This window comes from Schistosoma haematobium, chromosome 2 (genome assembly GCF_000699445.3).
Source record: "Schistosoma haematobium chromosome 2, whole genome shotgun sequence".
Taxonomy (NCBI): domain Eukaryota; kingdom Metazoa; phylum Platyhelminthes; class Trematoda; order Strigeidida; family Schistosomatidae; genus Schistosoma; species Schistosoma haematobium.
The window spans coordinates 13,986,668-14,006,345 of NC_067197.1; the positions used below are offsets into that span (position 1 = coordinate 13,986,668).

General features: G+C 36.9%; 1 protein-coding gene across 1 annotated transcript in view; it reads right to left on the minus strand.

Moving 5' to 3' along the window:
* Window positions 1-822: 822 nt before the first annotated feature.
* Window positions 823-19,678, minus strand: part of MS3_00006258 (uncharacterized protein) — a gene marked incomplete at its 3' end in the record, with an annotated part of 35,133 nt that continues 16,277 nt past the window's right edge. Inside the window, exons 3-8 of the mRNA XM_051214386.1 lie at window positions 3,603-3,815; window positions 3,459-3,551; window positions 3,297-3,407; window positions 3,075-3,237; window positions 1,579-1,900; window positions 823-1,032 (exon numbers count right to left, since the gene is read on the minus strand). Coding sequence (XP_051067550.1) covers window positions 823-1,032; window positions 1,579-1,900; window positions 3,075-3,237; window positions 3,297-3,407; window positions 3,459-3,551; window positions 3,603-3,642 — 939 coding nt within the window. The 5' untranslated portion in view covers window positions 3,643-3,815. The remainder of the gene's footprint in view (window positions 1,033-1,578; window positions 1,901-3,074; window positions 3,238-3,296; window positions 3,408-3,458; window positions 3,552-3,602; window positions 3,816-19,678) is intronic.

Genomic DNA, 19,678 nt, shown 5'->3' on the forward strand with positions numbered 1-19,678 from the left:
AGCTCTCTTTCCTCTTATCGGTATCAAAGAAGTATTCACTATTAGAAATCCAATAAATTGAAGATGTAAATTGGAATAAAACCAGAGTATACGGATTTAAAAGAAACTTAACCTGCACCATGTATTTATATATATATATATATATATATATATATATATATATCAATGCTAGAGTAATCAGCTGAGTAACTGGTTGCAGCACTTTGTATACCACTTAGATAATAAATTATTTACTTCATTTTCCTTCTAAGGAAATAATTATCTGACATTGGTGTACCTGGAATAATTATTTTACAACTATTTTAGTAAATGAAATAAGTTTTAGTTTAAGCATTAATTGGTATGATCGGATCGCTACTAGAAAAAGAAAGCAAATCTACATCTGTATCATTTTTTTATCAACGTTTTGTAATAACCACAAGTATTACGTAACATAAGCAAGTTAACATGCATAATGATATCAATTCACGACTTTACCTAACTGACTTATAGACAGATAATTAAAAGATGACCTGATTGATTCAATAAATGTAAACGGCATTGTGTCATTTATTATTGATTAAGTAATTCACACATTACACAATTAGTACAGAATAATTAAATATTGAGAAATAACTAAGTCAAACCACCAACAATGACAACAACAACGAAAAAACATAAGAAAACAAGATATTGATGAATGTTTTAAAAATAAGTCGAATCAAAACATGGAAAGTATTTATCATCAATGTGCTGAATGAATAACAACGACAACAACAACAACAACATCAAATTACATAGTATTCATCTTCTGGAACTAAAGATTTTCAAATTTTATAAAAATTAATTTGACAATCTTCTTAAACGACCAATGTAAGGTAGATAAAAGCTTCCAGTGTATAAAGTATCATCATGTTCTAGTACTTCACAAGCATTTGGTAATTCATTTTGCAAATCTTTCCAAATTTCAATTATCTGTCCATTTTCATCTAAACGAATTAACATTGATGATTTTCCTTTCGGTATTAATGTGAATGGAAGCATGAAGATAATCTGTTGCAAAGATAAAAAAATAATGAAATGCTGAATTCTTACTTAGTTTGGTGGGAAATTGCATAGAAGTTTAATATGTGTCACTAGATTCTCTGATCTACCTCTATCATAATTCATTTTGTAGGTATTGTGAAGTTTATTTTACTTCGTAATTAGCTTCAGCTACAGATTCACATTAGTTAAGGTACCAGTGAAAACCAGGGAACATTTCTCAGTTGTTCCGTTGCAGTGTGGAACCCCTCAGCGTTTGCTCCTGCTAAGGCACCGATATAGAATCGTTTGATCCCTGTTCATTTTCTCTGAAATGAGTTCAGTAGGTTTCATTGGGAATTCAAGACTGGTGGAGGTCAACCATGCCGGTAGTGAGACAGTCTTCCTCAATGCGATTATGTGACTGTACTGCCATGTCATTAGTTGGTTGAATTTGAAAATGTCTACATACACTGTTCTAGGTTTACTACTCGACTGCCAAAATATTTAAAAATGGAGTGACAATAAGATGAAAAATATTGATTATAAAAAATGTAGGAATATTATTAACCGTACACTGGAAGCCAACTGACGAATACAAGGGTAAGCTGGTAGATAATTGAGTAGAAGTTCAGATAGAGGCTCGTCACGAAGAGGTGATACAGGGACCCAATATCCACCACGTGGAATGGCTTTGATATTATCCGGAAAACCAGGTAGCCCATCACTGAACACGGTCACTTCACCTCCGTCTAATGGAATTCGTAGAATTTGAAGTTTCATTGTTTCAACGAGTAATATGGATTTTCCGTCACTAGAAATTTCGATTCCGTTGGGAAAGCGTAAACCATCCATTATGTGACTGTATTGACCAGTTTTTGTATCAGCCATTGTTAGCCTAGAGAAATGTTTAGAGAAGAAACCTACATTAATTAGGATTCGTGTTCCAGAAATACAAATGATTGGAAGGCGTATTCAAAGTTTGTTTCATGAAGATTCTAAAGTACATCGCATTAATTTGATCTTATTATAGCTTAGACAGTTATTGAAGTCTATTGTTTTGTCCATATCTGTTTTGTATATTTTTAGGTTTATTTCCCAGAATATAACGGTGACATCGTCGTTACGTGTATAAACGTTACTAAGAATAATGTGATATTTGTATACAACCCTTTGGTTCCCGGTGGTCATTCGAATAATGTTTCGTTGTATCCAAACCAAGTTATTTGGTGGTTATTTGACAGCATTAAAAGACTTTATTGTAAACATTTAGAAACGAATTATCCATCTGACTCATTGTCAAAAGAAAAGAGGTATTAATACCTTTACAACCGTATAATTCACTTAAACTCTTGAAGACGGTTTCTGTTTAATAAACATTAATCAGTTGTGTTGAATTTCTCCAGAAAAATCAACACAGAAGACTGAAAGGATACATTTACCAATGCCTAGAACTGTGTAACACGTTTTTGTCTTAAAAGTTAGGGATTTAATTGTTGTCATGTAATTTATTGGTAAACACTGAATGTTTTGCTTTGGTCTTCTAGTTACAACTCAATGGAAAATTCTGCAGTTAGGAAATCAAACATACACAGATGCTTATTAAGACCAAACGGAATATGCCAAATCAAGTAGAATATATCTTATTTTATTAACACTAACCGACCATTGACTAGTAAACAGTATTTTATTGCCTAGTCCTGTAGTGATAATCAGGTATTATATCTGCATTTTCGACATAGTCTATTCTATCTACGTTTTCCGAAACCGTATCACCGAGCATCACAATCAAATATGCCATTATTGAAGAAGTATTTGCGACTGTCTATTTGTAAATCTGTCTCTTTGCAAAATTGGCTGAGTGAGACTTGTTTTACGTGTTTCCGACGAGTTCCAACTAATACATAACTTAGGTCGATGATTTTCCGTTGAATAGCTCAACTGATGAATTAAATGTTTACATATTTCAGAACAAAATTCATGAAGAAAGTATCATCATCCTAAACCTAGTTAAAAATAAGTATTAATTGAACCACTGAAATACAGATCATTTGTGAAAAACTTGTCATTACCTCCCACTAGGTAGTCCCTCTAAAATTGTTGTCCATAAATGTCGTAAAGGATTTTTTGTACTAGCTTCAGTAATAACAAGACTACCGTTCGGTAACATTACCGAATCATCAAAAAATGTAACTTTGAAATCTTCATCTAAGGGGAACAATTTCTTCACACTACCTAAAAGATGAAAAAATATAATCAATACTATTATTATTACTATTGTTTATTGAACTGACCATCTTTTACCGAGACAGAGAATACACCTAAATAGGCATCCGTGACCAAGAAATTCTCCGAATTGTTGAACAATTTTAAACCTAATGGTCTACCACATTCATGTACACCAACTAAATATTTGGTGTATTAGTTAAGCTATAAGCTATAAAGAATAATATTACCGCAGTTTGGTGAACCAAGTGTTGCATGAACATAAATCCCAGAATTATTTATTTTTAATATTTTCCCTTGAATCACTGTGGCATACAATGAACCTATTGGATAGTTTCCCAATTAAGAAAGCTAAACAAAACTACACTACTTACCATCATGATAAATTAAACTTTCAGGACCACTGTAATTCATTAAATCAATCTTTTCTAACTTTCCATAATTTTTATTTATAATAAGTTGGTCATTCAGCTCAATGGATGGATTAATATGATAAGTATATGAATCGGTTGATTTATTCAGAAAACAGCGTATTATATATCCAATACAAATGACTGTTATTGATCTAAAAACAAGTTTTCTCAGTTCTATCATTAGAGTAGATTTTTTTATGGTTGAGAGCAATAGAATCATTTATTAAGCTTACTATATATACATAAATAGATTATGATGGCTTTCAAAAAAACTACAATTATGGTCGATAATAATTGATCAATTTCCGTTGCGGTGTTGAACATGAATTTACTGACCTAAAGGTCATTTCAAAAACATAGATTCTCTAGTGTGCCTTACACAATAGAACATATTATTGTTGGTCTTATGACCAACGTTAAATATATGAACACATGCTAATAAGCGTTTCTTAATTTGATTGGTATTTTGATAATTTTTTAAAGTGGCTATCTATTTTGTTTAGTTTGACACGTTATATGAAAAGATGAGTTCAGTGTATGACAATTGTGATCATTTAGAGGGAGACTCTGATATGTCAGATGGTTGAAAGTAGTTGACAGGAAACCCTGGATGCAAGTTTCATGCTATTCAGCACTTACCAGCAAGGTGTGCCTGTAAACGTGAAGGGAACGACACTCATTGTGGGATAACAGGTACGCCTCGTTGAAATGTGCTAAACAGCACGAAATTTAGAGTGATGTTTTCCTGTGCACTACCTCACACCATCTCGATGTAGTGAACACGATGTCGAGTCACTTAGACTACTGGCTATATTGTAACTTGACCTATAGAATTCGATAAGCACTAAATAATCAGACAAACAATACATTGAATAAGAAATAAGGATTAGTTCAGCGAAGAGTTCTCTTTTCGGCGAAACAATACATTGACCACTACCTCGTGGTCAGCCAGCTATGTCCTCAACACTTAGTGCGACTAAGGTTAGACATTGTCCATTCTTCATGTTCAACATATTGTCAATAAACCGTCTGCAGTATGAAAACAGCCTTAATTATCTGGAACATGACTTACACGTACGAAATCGATCTAGAAAGTAATCATTGAATTTTGAGGATCCGAAATCCTGTGTCAATACATGGGCCACAGTGTTCTCACCTTTTTCTAGGTTAGGTCATTTATCTTCTTCCACCCACATAAATCCCTGCCCTTTTAAACCCTCCCTAACTTAGCTTCATCATTCAGTGATAGTTCACGCGATGCGTGATCCGCAGGATTCAATTTACCTTTCACGTATCTTCATTGATTCGGCGTTACTCACAAAGCTTTAAAGCCTTTTCATAATATTTTTCAGCAATGAAGCAGGATGAACGAATCCATCTTATAGATGACCGACGTAATGGGAATGATTAACAGTTCCTTTATATTCCTTCCAAATTAAGAGCGAAGAACACAGGCTATTAATTCAATTTTGGGCATAGTGACAAGTTTCAGAGGAGGAGTTACTCGAATACGACACGGGAAGCACCAACCACATTTGATGGAAAAACTCATAAACAGGTGGGTGCTTTCATTTACCTGATCAATACAGTCACGTAATGGATGGTTTACGCTTTCCCAGCGGAATCGAAATTTCTAGTGACGGAAAATCCATATTACTCGTTGAAACAATGAAACTTCAAATTCTACGAATTCCATTAGACGGAGGTGAAGTGACCGTGTTCAGTGATGGGCTACCTGGTTTTCCGGATAATATCAAAGCCATTCCACGTGGTGGATATTGGGTCCCTGTATCACCTCTTCGTGACGAGCCTCTATCTGAACTTCTACTCAATTATCTACCAGCTTACCCTTGTATTCGTCAGTTGGCTTCCAGTGTACGGTTAATAATATTCCTACATTTTTTATAATCAATATTTTTCATCTTATTGTCACTCCATTTTTAAATATTTTGGCAGTCGAGTAGTAAACCTAGAACAGTGTATGTAGACATTTTCAAATTCAACCAACTAATGACATGGCAGTACAGTCACATAATCGCATTGAGGAAGACTGTCTCACTACCGGCATGGTTGACCTCCACCAGTCTTGAATTCCCAATGAAACCTACTGAACTCATTTCAGAGAAAATGAACAGGGATCAAACGATTCTATATCGGTGCCTTAGCAGGAGCAAACGCTGAGGGGTTCCACACTGCAACGGAACAACTGAGAAATGTTCCCTGGTTTTCACTGGTACCTTAACTAATGTGAATCTGTAGCTGAAGCTAATTACGAAGTAAAATAAACTTCACAATACCTACAAAATGAATTATGATAGAGGTAGATCAGAGAATCTAGTGACACATATTAAACTTCTATGCAATTTCCCACCAAACTAAGTAAGAATTCAGCATTTCATTATTTTTTTATCTTTGCAACAGATTATCTTCATGCTTCCATTCACATTAATACCGAAAGGAAAATCATCAATGTTAATTCGTTTAGATGAAAATGGACAGATAATTGAAATTTGGAAAGATTTGCAAAATGAATTACCAAATGCTTGTGAAGTACTAGAACATGATGATACTTTATACACTGGAAGCTTTTATCTACCTTACATTGGTCGTTTAAGAAGATTGTCAAATTAATTTTTATAAAATTTGAAAATCTTTAGTTCCAGAAGATGAATACTATGTAATTTGATGTTGTTGTTGTTGTTGTCGTTGTTATTCATTCAGCACATTGATGATAAATACTTTCCATGTTTTGATTCGACTTATTTTTAAAACATTCATCAATATCTTGTTTTCTTATGTTTTTTCGTTGTTGTTGTCATTGTTGGTGGTTTGACTTAGTTATTTCTCAATATTTAATTATTCTGTACTAATTGTGTAATGTGTGAATTACTTAATCAATAATAAATGACACAATGCCGTTTACATTTATTGAATCAATCAGGTCATCTTTTAATTATCTGTCTATAAGTCAGTTAGGTAAAGTCGTGAATTGATATCATTATGCATGTTAACTTGCTTATGTTACGTAATACTTGTGGTTATTACAAAACGTTGATAAAAAAATGATACAGATGTAGATTTGCTTTCTTTTTCTAGTAGCGATCCGATCATACCAATTAATGCTTAAACTAAAACTTATTTCATTTACTAAAATAGTTGTAAAATAATTATTCCAGGTACACCAATGTCAGATAATTATTTCCTTAGAAGGAAAATGAAGTAAATAATTTATTATCTAAGTGGTATACAAAGTGCTGCAACCAGTTACTCAGCTGATTACTCTAGCATTGATATATATATATATATATATATATATATATATATATATATATATATATAAATACATGGTGCAGGTTAAGTTTCTTTTAAATCCGTATACTCTGGTTTTATTCCAATTTACATCTTCAATTTATTGGATTTCTAATAGTGAATACTTCTTTGATACCGATAAGAGGAAAGAGAGCTCATCAAAGAGACTGAATGACAGTTCCAACTTATTATGAAATCACTGAAGTTAGATAGACCATATTGAATTTGTGGATTTGCGTTTGAATAATTTACTCTACACAAAGTTTTAGGTGTTTTCTTTGGAAGTGAAAATATTGGATTTTTATATAAATTCAATGGGCAACAATTTAAAATGTTGAAGAACCATTGTCTGTGTTCATTGTATAGAGTAAGTAGTACATTTTTAGCAGTTGAATTCACATCAACAACATTGTTGTACATGCTAATAAGGAATAATAAGAGAAAATACTTTTACATTAATAAAACTTTTATGTAATTGGTTTAGCTACAAAATTCTTAATCGATCTACTGGAGTGGATTCATCAACCAGAATCTGGAGTTATGTCTCTGGCTCGAGTATACCATCTCATTTACAAAATAATGATGTGGACTTGACCAATAATTGGGCTAAACTGGCACAATTAAGCTTGAGATGTGACGGAATAATCTAACATCTACTGGTTCACCAAGAGGAAGGCCGAAGAACACACTACGTCGCGAATTGGATGTCGAAATGAAAAGGATGAATAGCATCTGGAAGGAACCGGAAGGGATTGCCCAGAACAGGGTTGAATGGAGAGTGCTGGTGGGCGGTCTATGCTCCTCCACGAGGGGTGACAGGCGTAAGTAATTATGTAAGTTCTGGTCCGACAAACTCACGGCTTTCTTGTATCCCAATACTGAACACAGTAGGAGAACAAAGCAGACGAGCTTCTATATTTCAAAGAATCATGGGTACTATATTGGAATCATCAGATCACAACACGCCCGAGGAATAAAATCCTACTCCACATATATTATCAAGCTGTAAGTGACAGAATGTGGCATAAGATGAATAATCAACCAACAACAATTAAAGCATGGTGGGACATATATGAACAGTCAATGAGTCCAACGGAAGCTTATGATAAAGGAAATGCACATATACAATAATCCATTCATTTAATGATTATGCAACATATATATAGTGTAAAATAGTCCCAAAAGTTACCATTTCCCTAATATTGATTTTGTCACAACAATATTATTCACAACCTATTCAGTTTTCTGTTGTTTGACTTTTTCCACACATGGTTATGATTTATATTCAGATTTTCCTTATTGCAATGAACTTCAGTGTTTCTTTTTTCAACCTATGGTGCACTACTAATCCCTATTTTAAGTAAACATAAACAAATTTTACTGTTGAAGCTACCTTCGATAACATTTGTCATAATGAGTGGTATTACAACTTAAAGTAGTTGTGTTTTAATTTCAGATCTAGGAAACAATGCATTAGCATGGACAAACTCAGTAGGTATTCAGCAGGACTGAACTAACTAAGGGTACGTAATCAAGTATTTTGTTAATACACCGTGTACATATTTGTTTGAGTTAGTTGACATAGGCTTATTATTCTGTCAATCATTCGTCATTCACATTTTTCATATCACTTGATTTATGGAATCATTAGTAATGACGAAAACATGTTGTTCACGTTTGCTCTTGACTTTTCCATTAAAATTTTTCTTCTGCTTCATAATGATGATTGTCGCCGACAAACATATGACTGTTTATACACTCTGGTTCTAATATAATCAGCTACTATATTGACAGATCATTCATATAATTACTTACTTACTTACTTACTTACTTACTTACTTACTTACTTACTTACTTACTGACTTACTGACTTACTTACTGCTACTGACTGACTGACTTGCTTACTTACTACTTACTTACTTACTCCTTACTTACTTACTTACTTACACTTCTTACTTACTTACTTACTTCACCTTACTTCTACTTGCTCACTACTACTACTTGCACTTACTTACTCTTACTTACTTGCCTGCACTTCACTTGCTTCTACTTGCTTGCACTTGCTTACTTGCACTTCCCTTACTTACTTGCTTCTACTCTTGCTTGCACTTGCTTGCTACTTACTGCACTCTTGCTGCTTACTTACTTACTTGCTCACTTGCTTACTCTTACTCACTTACTTACTTCTTCACTCCTTGCTTACTTCCCCTACTTCTGCCTTACCTTGCTCTTCTTGCTTACTTGCTCTTACTACTTGCCTTACTCTTCCCTTGCTTACTTACTTGCTTACTTGCCTTGCTTCTTGCCTTGCCTTGCCTTGCCTTGCCTTGCCTCTTGCCTTGCCTTACTTGCTTGCCTTGCACTTGCTACTTACTTGCTTACTTACTGACTAACTTAGTGACTTACTTTCCTGCTTATTACTTAGTCACTTAATTAGTTGATTAATTATTTAGTTACCTCTCGATAAGGACCTTTGGCCACACATCAACATTCTCCATCCAACACTGTCGTGGATAATCCTTTCCAGTACTTTCCAGTTGATATTCATCCTTTTCACGTTTGCTTCTAATTCGCGACGTAGTGTGTTCTTCGGCCATCTTCTTTTCCGTTTCCCCCTTAGGATTCCGAGTTAGAGCTTGTCTCGTGATCCAGTTTGGTGATTTCCGTAATGTGTGTCCTGTGCACTTCCATCGTCTTCTCCTAATTTCCTCTCCAGATGGAATCTAGTTTGTTCTCTCCCACAATAAGCTGTCGCTGATTATATCCGTCCAGCGGATATCCTGTGTAGACAACTGCTTATAAATACTTGTACCTTTTTGATGATGTTTGTAGTAGTTCTCCACCTTTCAGCCCCGTACAGTAGAACTGTCTTGACGTTCGTATTACAGATCGTGACTTTGATGTTGGAATGCAGACAGTTGTATTGAGTTCCACATGTTGTTCAACTGTGGGAATGCTGCTCTTGCTTTGCCAATCCTCACCTTTACATCTGTATCGGATCCTCCTTGTTCATCGATGATGCTTCCCAGTTAAGTGAAAGACTTCACAGCTTCCAGAGTTTCTCCATCAAGTGTGATTGGGTTTGTGTTCTCCGTGTTTTATTTGAGGATCGTGCTTTTTCCTTTATGTACGTTGAGCCATACTGGTGTAGAGGTTGCTGTTACACTAGTTGTTTCAATCTGCATTTGTTGATGGGTATGGGATAGAAGGATCAGCTTATTTCCGAAGCTCAAATCTTCTAATTGATTCCGAGCTGTGTATTGTATTCCGTGCTTGCCCTCAAACATCAAGGTCTTCATAATCCAGTCGATCACCAGAAGAAAGAGCAAGTGGGAGAGTAATCAGCCTTGTCTGAAGAAGGGGAAGAGATCATCCATACAATTGTCACATAAATTTACAGATTACATCTATTTATAAATCAATGAGTTATATTTGATATATTACTCTGAATTAAGTGGCGGTTTTGGAATCACGAATTACATGTTAGAATTGTGAATCTGGTAGTGGCCAAATAGAACAAACTACATCTAACAAATAAGGCAGTGTCTAGTGTTTATGCCCTAATATGGACTTGCATCTGCTTGCGCCTCACTGGACGCAAAAAAGCCACAGTAAAAAGACCCATTAGAACTTAATTGAGTAGCGAGAAAACCAAAAGTAAGTTTCAGGGTCAAGTGAGGTCACAATTAGGTAGTTCTGAAAACGAGGCTAACCCAGATATTACTTGGAAAGATATACAAACAGGTGTGGAAACAGCAGTGACATCTATTAGCGACTTAAACCACAGAGTGGATTTCTTCAAAGTCTATCACACTGATGGATTCTCGCAAACTCATCTCATCAGGCTCTGAACACGATGAATAGCGACAACAAATCAGATCTAGGTTAAGCAAAAGTCTAAGAAACGACCGTGATCAGTGGTGGGCAACGAAAGCAAAATAGATGGAAAAGGCGGTGGCTATAGGGAGCACAAGATAGCTCTACAGACTAATAAAGGAAACTGGAAATGATAAGTCAAGTGTAAGTGAGACTATTTCGGAAAAAGAAGACACCCTCATCTGCTCTCAGTCCAGTCGTTTGGAACGATGGGCGGAACATTTCAGAGAACAGTTCAGCTGGTCTTCAGCTACTCTACAACTACCCTCCATTCCCAGACAGTGTGAATGGATTATTGAAGTAGGTTCCCCAACTCTAGCTGAAGTTCAAAAGGCTATAGTTAATCTGAAACGAGGAATGGCAGCTGGTCCAGATGGATTGGCTCCAGAGGTCTTTAAGGATGGTGGTCCAATTTTAGCGATTAGGTTGACTAATATTTTAGCTAAGATCTGTGAGTTGAACGTTATCCCTTCTGAAAGAAAGATTATTTCAGAGAAGAGTTCTCTTTTCGACGAATTCATTTTCAAAGCTGTACAATCGCAAATATATATACTTATTTTTACAGGGTGATAATAATACTGATAATAAACGTCTGTTATACATGGTGACAGTGAGGTTAAATAAACAAAGGTATTAAAAAAAAATTTTTTTTAAACAAGGAAAGTTTAATAATCGTTTGATAGTTAATGGCTGAAGTATTCATTGGGTAAGGATGGCTCAGCATGATAAAATAAAATGTTGAAACAGAGATGAAATGTGATCGGAATGATCGTGGAAATAAAAACAAACCGGTTGGGGGTAGAAGATTTGAAGGGAAGATGGAAGGTGAAGCAGGTGGCTGTAAGGGAACAAGAGTATGAAGAAATAGAAAAAAAATTTTAATACATTAAGACCATGGTAGAAGAGGTTGTACCAGTCTCTTTTGTACACATAATTCTGGTTTTTCAAAATGTATGGCTATTGACTCGGCAATGCAAAGAAGATGCAGTCTAATTGTCTTACGAAGGCTTCTACTTACCTTGTAGATGACCTTGAACGCAGAGTCTGTCTTGATTGAGTGACCTGTGTTCACAAGGTGTTCGATTATAGAACTTCTTATTGAGCCGTTGCCTCCTCTTTTTAGCCACGCCGGACAATGTTCTTGAATTCTTTTGGATAAAATACGCATCGAACGGCCTATATACCTAGCTCCACAAGAGCAGGTAAATTGGTAAATGCACATTGAGTTGGTCAGATGCGATAATTTATCTTTCAGATTGTTGGTCAACAGTGATCAGCTGGAGAATAATATTTGCAATGTTATCCCATCTGACTGGTCACAATCACTTATCATCCCAATATATAAGAGAGGGTCAAAATCATCCTGTGACAACCATAGAGGGATTAGTTTAACTAATATAGTATCTAAAGTACTAGCCTCAATAATAATCGGACGCCTAACTAAGACGCGTGAACTGCAAACACGAGAGAATCAAGCTGGCTTCAGACCTGGTCGACCACATATTCGCCATTCGTCAGGTTCTAGAACATGGGCATACTTACCGGCGTCGGACAATGGTGGTCTTTCTTGACTTAGAAGCAGTATTTGACTCGGTAGACCGCGAGATTCTGCGGCAGTGTCTGTCATTGAAAGGCGTACCTCAGAAGTACATAAACCTTGCAAAGGCTCTTTACTCGAACACTACTAATCGAGTCAGAGCTTATGGCGAACTGTCATCTGCTTTTGCAACCTCAAGTGGTGTCAGTCAGGGCTATCCACTATCTCGATTTTCGTTTAACTTCATCACAGACCTACTGATGGAAGTAACGCTGTCGTCGACTTAATTCTCGGGTATTGATATCCTTCCAGGAGGTCCACTTATCGACTTAGGATAAGCAGATGACATAGTCCTGTTTGGTGAAGACACTGATAAAATGCAGTCTTTTGGTAGTATTAAGCAACAATGCCAGGATGTTTGGAATGCGCTTCTCTCCCTCGAAATGCACGTTGTTGCTTCAGGACTGGTCTGCGTCAACACCTGAACTAAGGATAGGGAGTGAAGTAGTCGAACGCGTTGACAACTTCACTTATCTTGGAAGTCTGATCAGCCCTAATGGGTTGGTGTCTGACGAAATCTCAGCACGGATTCGAAAAGCTCGTTTGGCTTTTGCCAACTCACGTCACCTATGGCGAAATATCCATCTATCAATTAAAGGACGAGTATACTGCGCGGCAGTCCGTTCTGTTTTAATTTACGGCGGAGAAACATGGCCATTAAGAGTAGAAGACACTCGTAAGCTACTAGTATTTGACCACAGATGCCTCATAAATATTGCTGGCGTCTGCTGGGATCACCGGGTAAATAATCGTGAGGTTAGACGCAGGGTATCAGGGAAGGATGGTAAATCAGTCGATGAGGTTGTGAATCTTCATCGACTGAGATGGTTGTGCCACGTGTTACGTATGCCCGAACACGGATTACCACGACGTGCAATGCTAACCGGTGTTGGGGATGGTTGGAAGAAAATTAGGGGCGGCCAAACCAAAACGTGTCATCAGTGCTTGAAGTCACTAACTTCTAGTCTGAGCCATGTTGGTAGATGAAGACTACTTGGTTGGGGTCCGCGTGACTGTCGTAACCAATGGTTGGAGATTCTTGGTGACATGGCTGATAATCGATCATAATGGTGTCGGTGTATACACTTTCTGTCTTCCCTTAAACTAAGAGATTAAAATCACTTCATATCTTTCTACGAACGCCAATGCGTTATCCACTCAGCTACTGAGTCCTGATAGACACTTGCTTGTGCAATGTGGTGAATTTAACTTCACTCGGTATTGTTTTGCTTGTATCTTCTCATTGAGTTTTAAGACTGCAATTGCACATATGCCAATGACAGACTGATCAATTGCAGTCCTAAACCTCAATGGGAAGATACAAACAAAACAATACCAAGTAAATTCATAATGGTACATTATCTGAAACCATTTTGATTCATGAATAATATTAAATCAATATTTGTCACAGGGTTGTTACTTATATGAAGAATATAATCAACGCAGAATTCGTAATCATAACTGGTAGCATTTTATGGTACAGTATTGTTATCAGAGTGAACACTATAATAGTCATCAGTCTTGTATGCACATTGTTTCGTTTTTCAAGTACACTAAACAAGTAACATAACTCCAATGTTATAAACGTTTCAGAATAATATATGTAGCGTAGGGTACAATACACAGTAACCATCATTTACTTAATAAAAAGATCAAGGTGAAAAAAGTAATGATAGTGAACGAATTATTTCCTAAAACACTATAAAAACTACAAAATTATAGATAATCTAATTTGCTTTTCTTTTCTAAGTCCACTTTTAAATAAAAAATTTTGGTGCAAGACTCAATGTCTTGCATTCGAATCCAGCGTGCGGTGTCATAGATGCGCAATGCTGAGGAGTCTCACATGATTGCAAATGATATGAATTTGAATGTCCCATATCCAACATCTAATTGATAAACAAAAATACTTAAATACTATACAATGCAAATGAGCAAATAAGTAATAGTTATTGATAATCGAATTTACATTCGTTTTCCAAAGTCACTTTTAAATACAAAATGTTGGCGCCTGTTAAAAAAAGGAAAGGGCTGAAGTCAAGATGTTCAATTATTTTATTACTTTCATGCAATGAAAAACAAAGGCAACTTGTGCTTTCATGTAATGAACATTCTTTTCTTTCTTTCTTTCCTTTATCCGTTAAGAAATTTGTGATGTTTCTTAAAAAATAAAATTCTTCTAACAAATTAATCAGTGGTTGTCATACAAATAAATTGATTTAAAATAACTCCGCCTGGAGTCCTTCCGGGGGCTACTACCCGTCCGAAGCCCGGATAAAGGGGAAGGGTTGTGCATGGGGTTAGCGTCCCCATCCCGTAGAAAACTAACTAGCTAAGAAAACGCTAACCAGAAGAATTATTCAAATCTTTTAAACTCTGCCCTGGGAGTTAGAAGGTCTTCATTTAGAAGAGTTATGACGCCTCATGATGGAAGCTGAGTTCCTTCGGAAGTTACGAGGTCGATGCCTCTTCTGACAACCAGAGCAACCATTTATTTAGACACATGGAATACTCGTACAATGTGGGAGACCGAAAGAGTTTTCCAAATTGGTGCAGAAATGAGGAGATACAACCTGGGGGTGCTTGGGATCAATGAAACACATTGGACACAAGTTGGACAACAACGACTAACTTCAGGAGAGCTCCTGTTATACTCTAGCCATGAAGAAGAAGATGCCCCACATACACAAGCAGTTGCATTGATGCTGTCCAAACAAGAGCAAAATGCGCTTATAGGATGGGAATCTCATGGACCAAGGATCATCAAAGCCTCCTTCTAAACTAAGAAAGAGGGCATTTCAATGAACATCATCCAATGCTATGCGCCTACCAACGACTACAATGAAGACGCCAAAGATCAATTCTACAGTAGGCTGCAGTCAGTCGTCGAGATGTACCCAACAAAGGACCTGACCATTCTGATGGGAGATTTCAACGCCAAGGTTGGAACGGACAACACTGGATATGAAGACATCATGGGACGACACGGACTGGAAGAAAGAAACGAAAACGGTGAGAGATTTGCAAATCTATGTGCCTTCAATAAGCTGGTCATAGGCGGCACCATATTCCCACATAAACGCATACACAAAACCACATGGACTTCACCGGATCACTCTACACAAAACCAAATCGACCATATTTGCATCAACAAAACGTTCAGGAGGACTATAGAGGACGTGAGAACCAAGAGAGGAGCTGATATAGCATCAGATCATCACTTGCTGGTCGCCAAGATGAAATTGAAATTCAAGAAGCACTGGACAATGGGGCGGACAACATCACAAAAGTTCAACACGGCCTTTCTTCAGGATACTAACAAACTCAACGAATTCAAGATAGACCTCAGCAACAAGTTCCAGGCCTTTCATGATCTACTCAATGGAGAAGGAACTACTGTGGAGAGCAACTGGAAGGGGATCAAAGAAGCAATCACTTCAACATGTCATGAGGTCCTGGGTCACAAGAAGTACCATCAAAAGGAATGGGTCACTGTTGATACACTAGATAAGATTCAAGAAAGAAGGAACAAGAAGGCAGCAATCAATACCAGTCGAACAAGAGCAGAAAAAGCCAAGGCACAAGCTGAATACACAGAAGTAAACAAACAAGTGAAGAGGAGCATCAGAACCGACGAACGTAAATATGTGAAAGATTTAGCAACGACGGCGGAAAAGGCTGCAAGAGAAGGAAACATGAGATAACTGTATGACACGACAAAGAAACTCTCTGGAAATCGCCGCAAACCAGAACGACCAGTGAAAAGCAAGGAAGGCGAGGTAATCACCAACATTGAAGAGCAACAAAACAGGTGGGTAGAACACTTCGAAGAACTCTTGAATCGACCAGCTCCACTGAACCCACCCAACATCGAAGCAGCACCCACGGACCTCCCAATCAACGTTGGCCCACCAACAGTTGAAGAGATCAGCATGGCCATCAGACAAATCAAGAGTGGCAAAACAGCAGGACCAGACAACATCCCAGCAGAGGCACTAAAAGCAGACGTAGCGGCAACTGCAAGGATACTACACATTCTCTTCAATAAGATTTGGGATGAGGAACAAGTACCAAAAGACTGGAAAGAAGGACTTCTGATCAAAGTATCAAAGAAAGACGATCTTAGCAAGTGTGATAACTACAGGGGCATCACTCTTCTCTCAATACCGGGAAAAGTCTTCAACAGGGTATTGTTAAACAGGATGAAGGACTGCGTAGACGCCCAACTTCGTGACCAACAGGCAGGTTTCCGTAAGGATAGATCGTGTACAGACCAAATCGCAACTCTACGGCCCATTGTGGAACAATCAATTGAATGGAATTCATCACTCTACATCAACTTCATTGACTACGAAAAGGCATTTGATAGCGTGGACAGGACAACACTATGGAAACTTCTTCGACACTACGGCGTACCTCAGAAGATAGTCAATATCATACAGAACTCATATGATGGATTACACTGCAAAATTGTGCATGGAGGACAGTTGACAAAGTCGTTCGAAGTGAAGACCGGTGTTAGGCAAGGTTGCTTATTCTCACCCTTTCTCTTTCTCCTGGTGATCGACTGGATCACGAAGACGTCAACATCTGAAGGGAAGCACGGGATACAATGGACAGCTAGGATGCAGTTGGACAATCTAGAATTCCCAGATGATCTGGCCCTTTTATCCCAAACGCAACAACAAATGCAGAAGAAGACGAACAGTGTGGCAGCAGCCTCAGTAGCAGTAGGTCTCAATATACACAAAGGGAAAATCAAGATTCTCTGATACAACACAGCATGCACCAATCCAATCACAATTGACAGAGAGGCTTTGGAAGATGTAAAAATCTTTACATATCTGGGCAGCATCATTGATGAACAGGGTGGATCTGATGCAGATGTGAAGGCGCGGATCGGTAAAGCAAGAGCAGCATATTTACAACTGAGGAACGTCTGGAACTCAAAACAACTGTCAACCAACACCAAGGTCAGGATTTTCAATACAAATATCAAGACAGTTCTACTGTATGGGGCGGAAACCTGGAAAACTACGAAAGCCATCATCCAGAAAATACAGGTGTTTATTAACAGTTGTCTGCGCAAAATACTTCAGATCCGTTAGCCGGACACTATTAGCAACAACCAACTGTGGGAGAGAACAAACGAGGTTGCAGCGGAGGAAGAAATCAGGAAGAAGAGCTGGAAGTAGATAGGACACACACTGAGGAAAGCACCCAACTGCGTCACAAGACAAGCCCTCACATGGAATCCTGAAGGTCAGAGGAAAAGAGGAAGACCAAAGAACACATTATGCCGAGAAATGGAAATGGGCGTGAGAAAAATGAACAAGAATTGGATGGAACTAGAAAAGAAGGCCCAGGACAGAGTACGTTGGAGAATGCTGGTCGGCGGCCTATGCTCTAATAGGAGTAACAGGCGTAAGTAAGTAAGTAAATTTATTTAATAACTGAACAGATTGATTAAATCAAATAAAAATCCTTTCCCCAAAAAACTGGTTTATCTACCATAAATCATTGTTTAAATGAAGCAGTTGATTATAATAAGGTTAATGTTAGATTCAAGTATACTCTAGAAGAAACTGAAAAAACCGAAGATCTCATTCATAGCTACTTATCAATAATTCATTGGTGGGTCAGTGACATTGTAGTGAACAAAACACGAATAGGGACAATCGAATGTATTTGAGCACAAAATTACAGAGCACATCAATAAAATCTGAGAACCATATAGTAAATCGTTAATTTGCAAAATATCAATCCATCATCTCAAACTTGACTGTTCCTGTTGCAAACATCAATCCATTGTCTCACATTTCATTGTTCATATATTTTCATACCAACTGCTTTGTGTACCTATTCTCTCCTTCTCGATCTTCTACTGAAATACATTCTATGCCTGACCACCGTTATATACTACTTGTGTGGATATAAGTAACCCACACCACAATATGACTGACTTATCAGATGAACGTGTTCCAAACCAAGACTAAACACATATATTTGTATCTAACCTGTTTTCAGTCAATTTCCTGATAATCACAGTTCATGGTGTAAATATTTTTCAAGTTATTAAAACGATAATCACATTTTGTTTCAATTACCAGTTGGCGATTTCATGATTTTTTTCAAGAAGTTCATCAGACACATTTTCGTAATATCAGAGAAATGTTAATTTTCAAGAAAGAGATAGTTAAATAGTTATTCAAGCTTCTCACTTCACTTATTTTCTACGACTGTGTATTCTTGCTGATTTTGACTTTAGAAAATATTTTTGTATTAAAGTTCACATAACTATTAATTATAAGAGGAAACAAGTTATGAAAAGCTGTAAGATCTAAACTTGTCACCAGAGATTTGATTGTGTCAATCAATAATTAACTCTGTGTAAAGGCCCCATTGCGTTATTGACTACCAATTGAGAAGCATACACAGAAATCTACTGAAGGATTAACTACATTATTTTGATAGTCAGATGTATCAGCAAACCCGGAATCTTCAGTCCTGTGCGCGAACACTTAATCTCTAGACCACTGAGCTGGCATCCAACAGTGTTAATGTCTAACTTCAATCGGTTCACGTATCGGTTCAAATATCATTTCAATATCTGAGATAAATACCTGCCTCTATCCTACACAGATTGACTCCACCGGCCACGACTTTCCACTAGAATTCTAGGAAATCCATCTTGTAGCCAGTCATTAGTGAGTACATGATGATTATTATTGAATTTGGGTTTGTGTAGATTGTAATCATTTTAATAGTTGAATTCATGAATCAATGTAAACTAGACCACCAGTGAAAACCTGGAAGCACTAGACGGCCATTTCGACCTAGTTTGTGATCCCTCGGCAGTGTACATCCACAATCCAGCATGCTGGACTCGAACCCAGACAATATATGAATTAATGATCTGTTGAAATTAAAGTTTCGTCTAGTTAAACTAAATTGCAACTAGCAATTGTTATAAGGTTGCAAAATTCATACATATATATTATATACATAAATCAGATTTCATCAGCTCAAACATTGGATGATTTTAATCACTCTTAGGTAGTTTAGAACAGATTTCCGATTACTTTGTACCTTCTCATAACGTAACGACTATATTTTGAAAGAAAATTCATAAGTATTAAACTTCTTAGTTGAGTATACACTAAATTAACCTGTTGGTTATGAGACTGAAATTTCATTACGATAATTTAGATTGGTTTACAAGATATATTGTCTTGTCAATATAAACAAAGCGAGA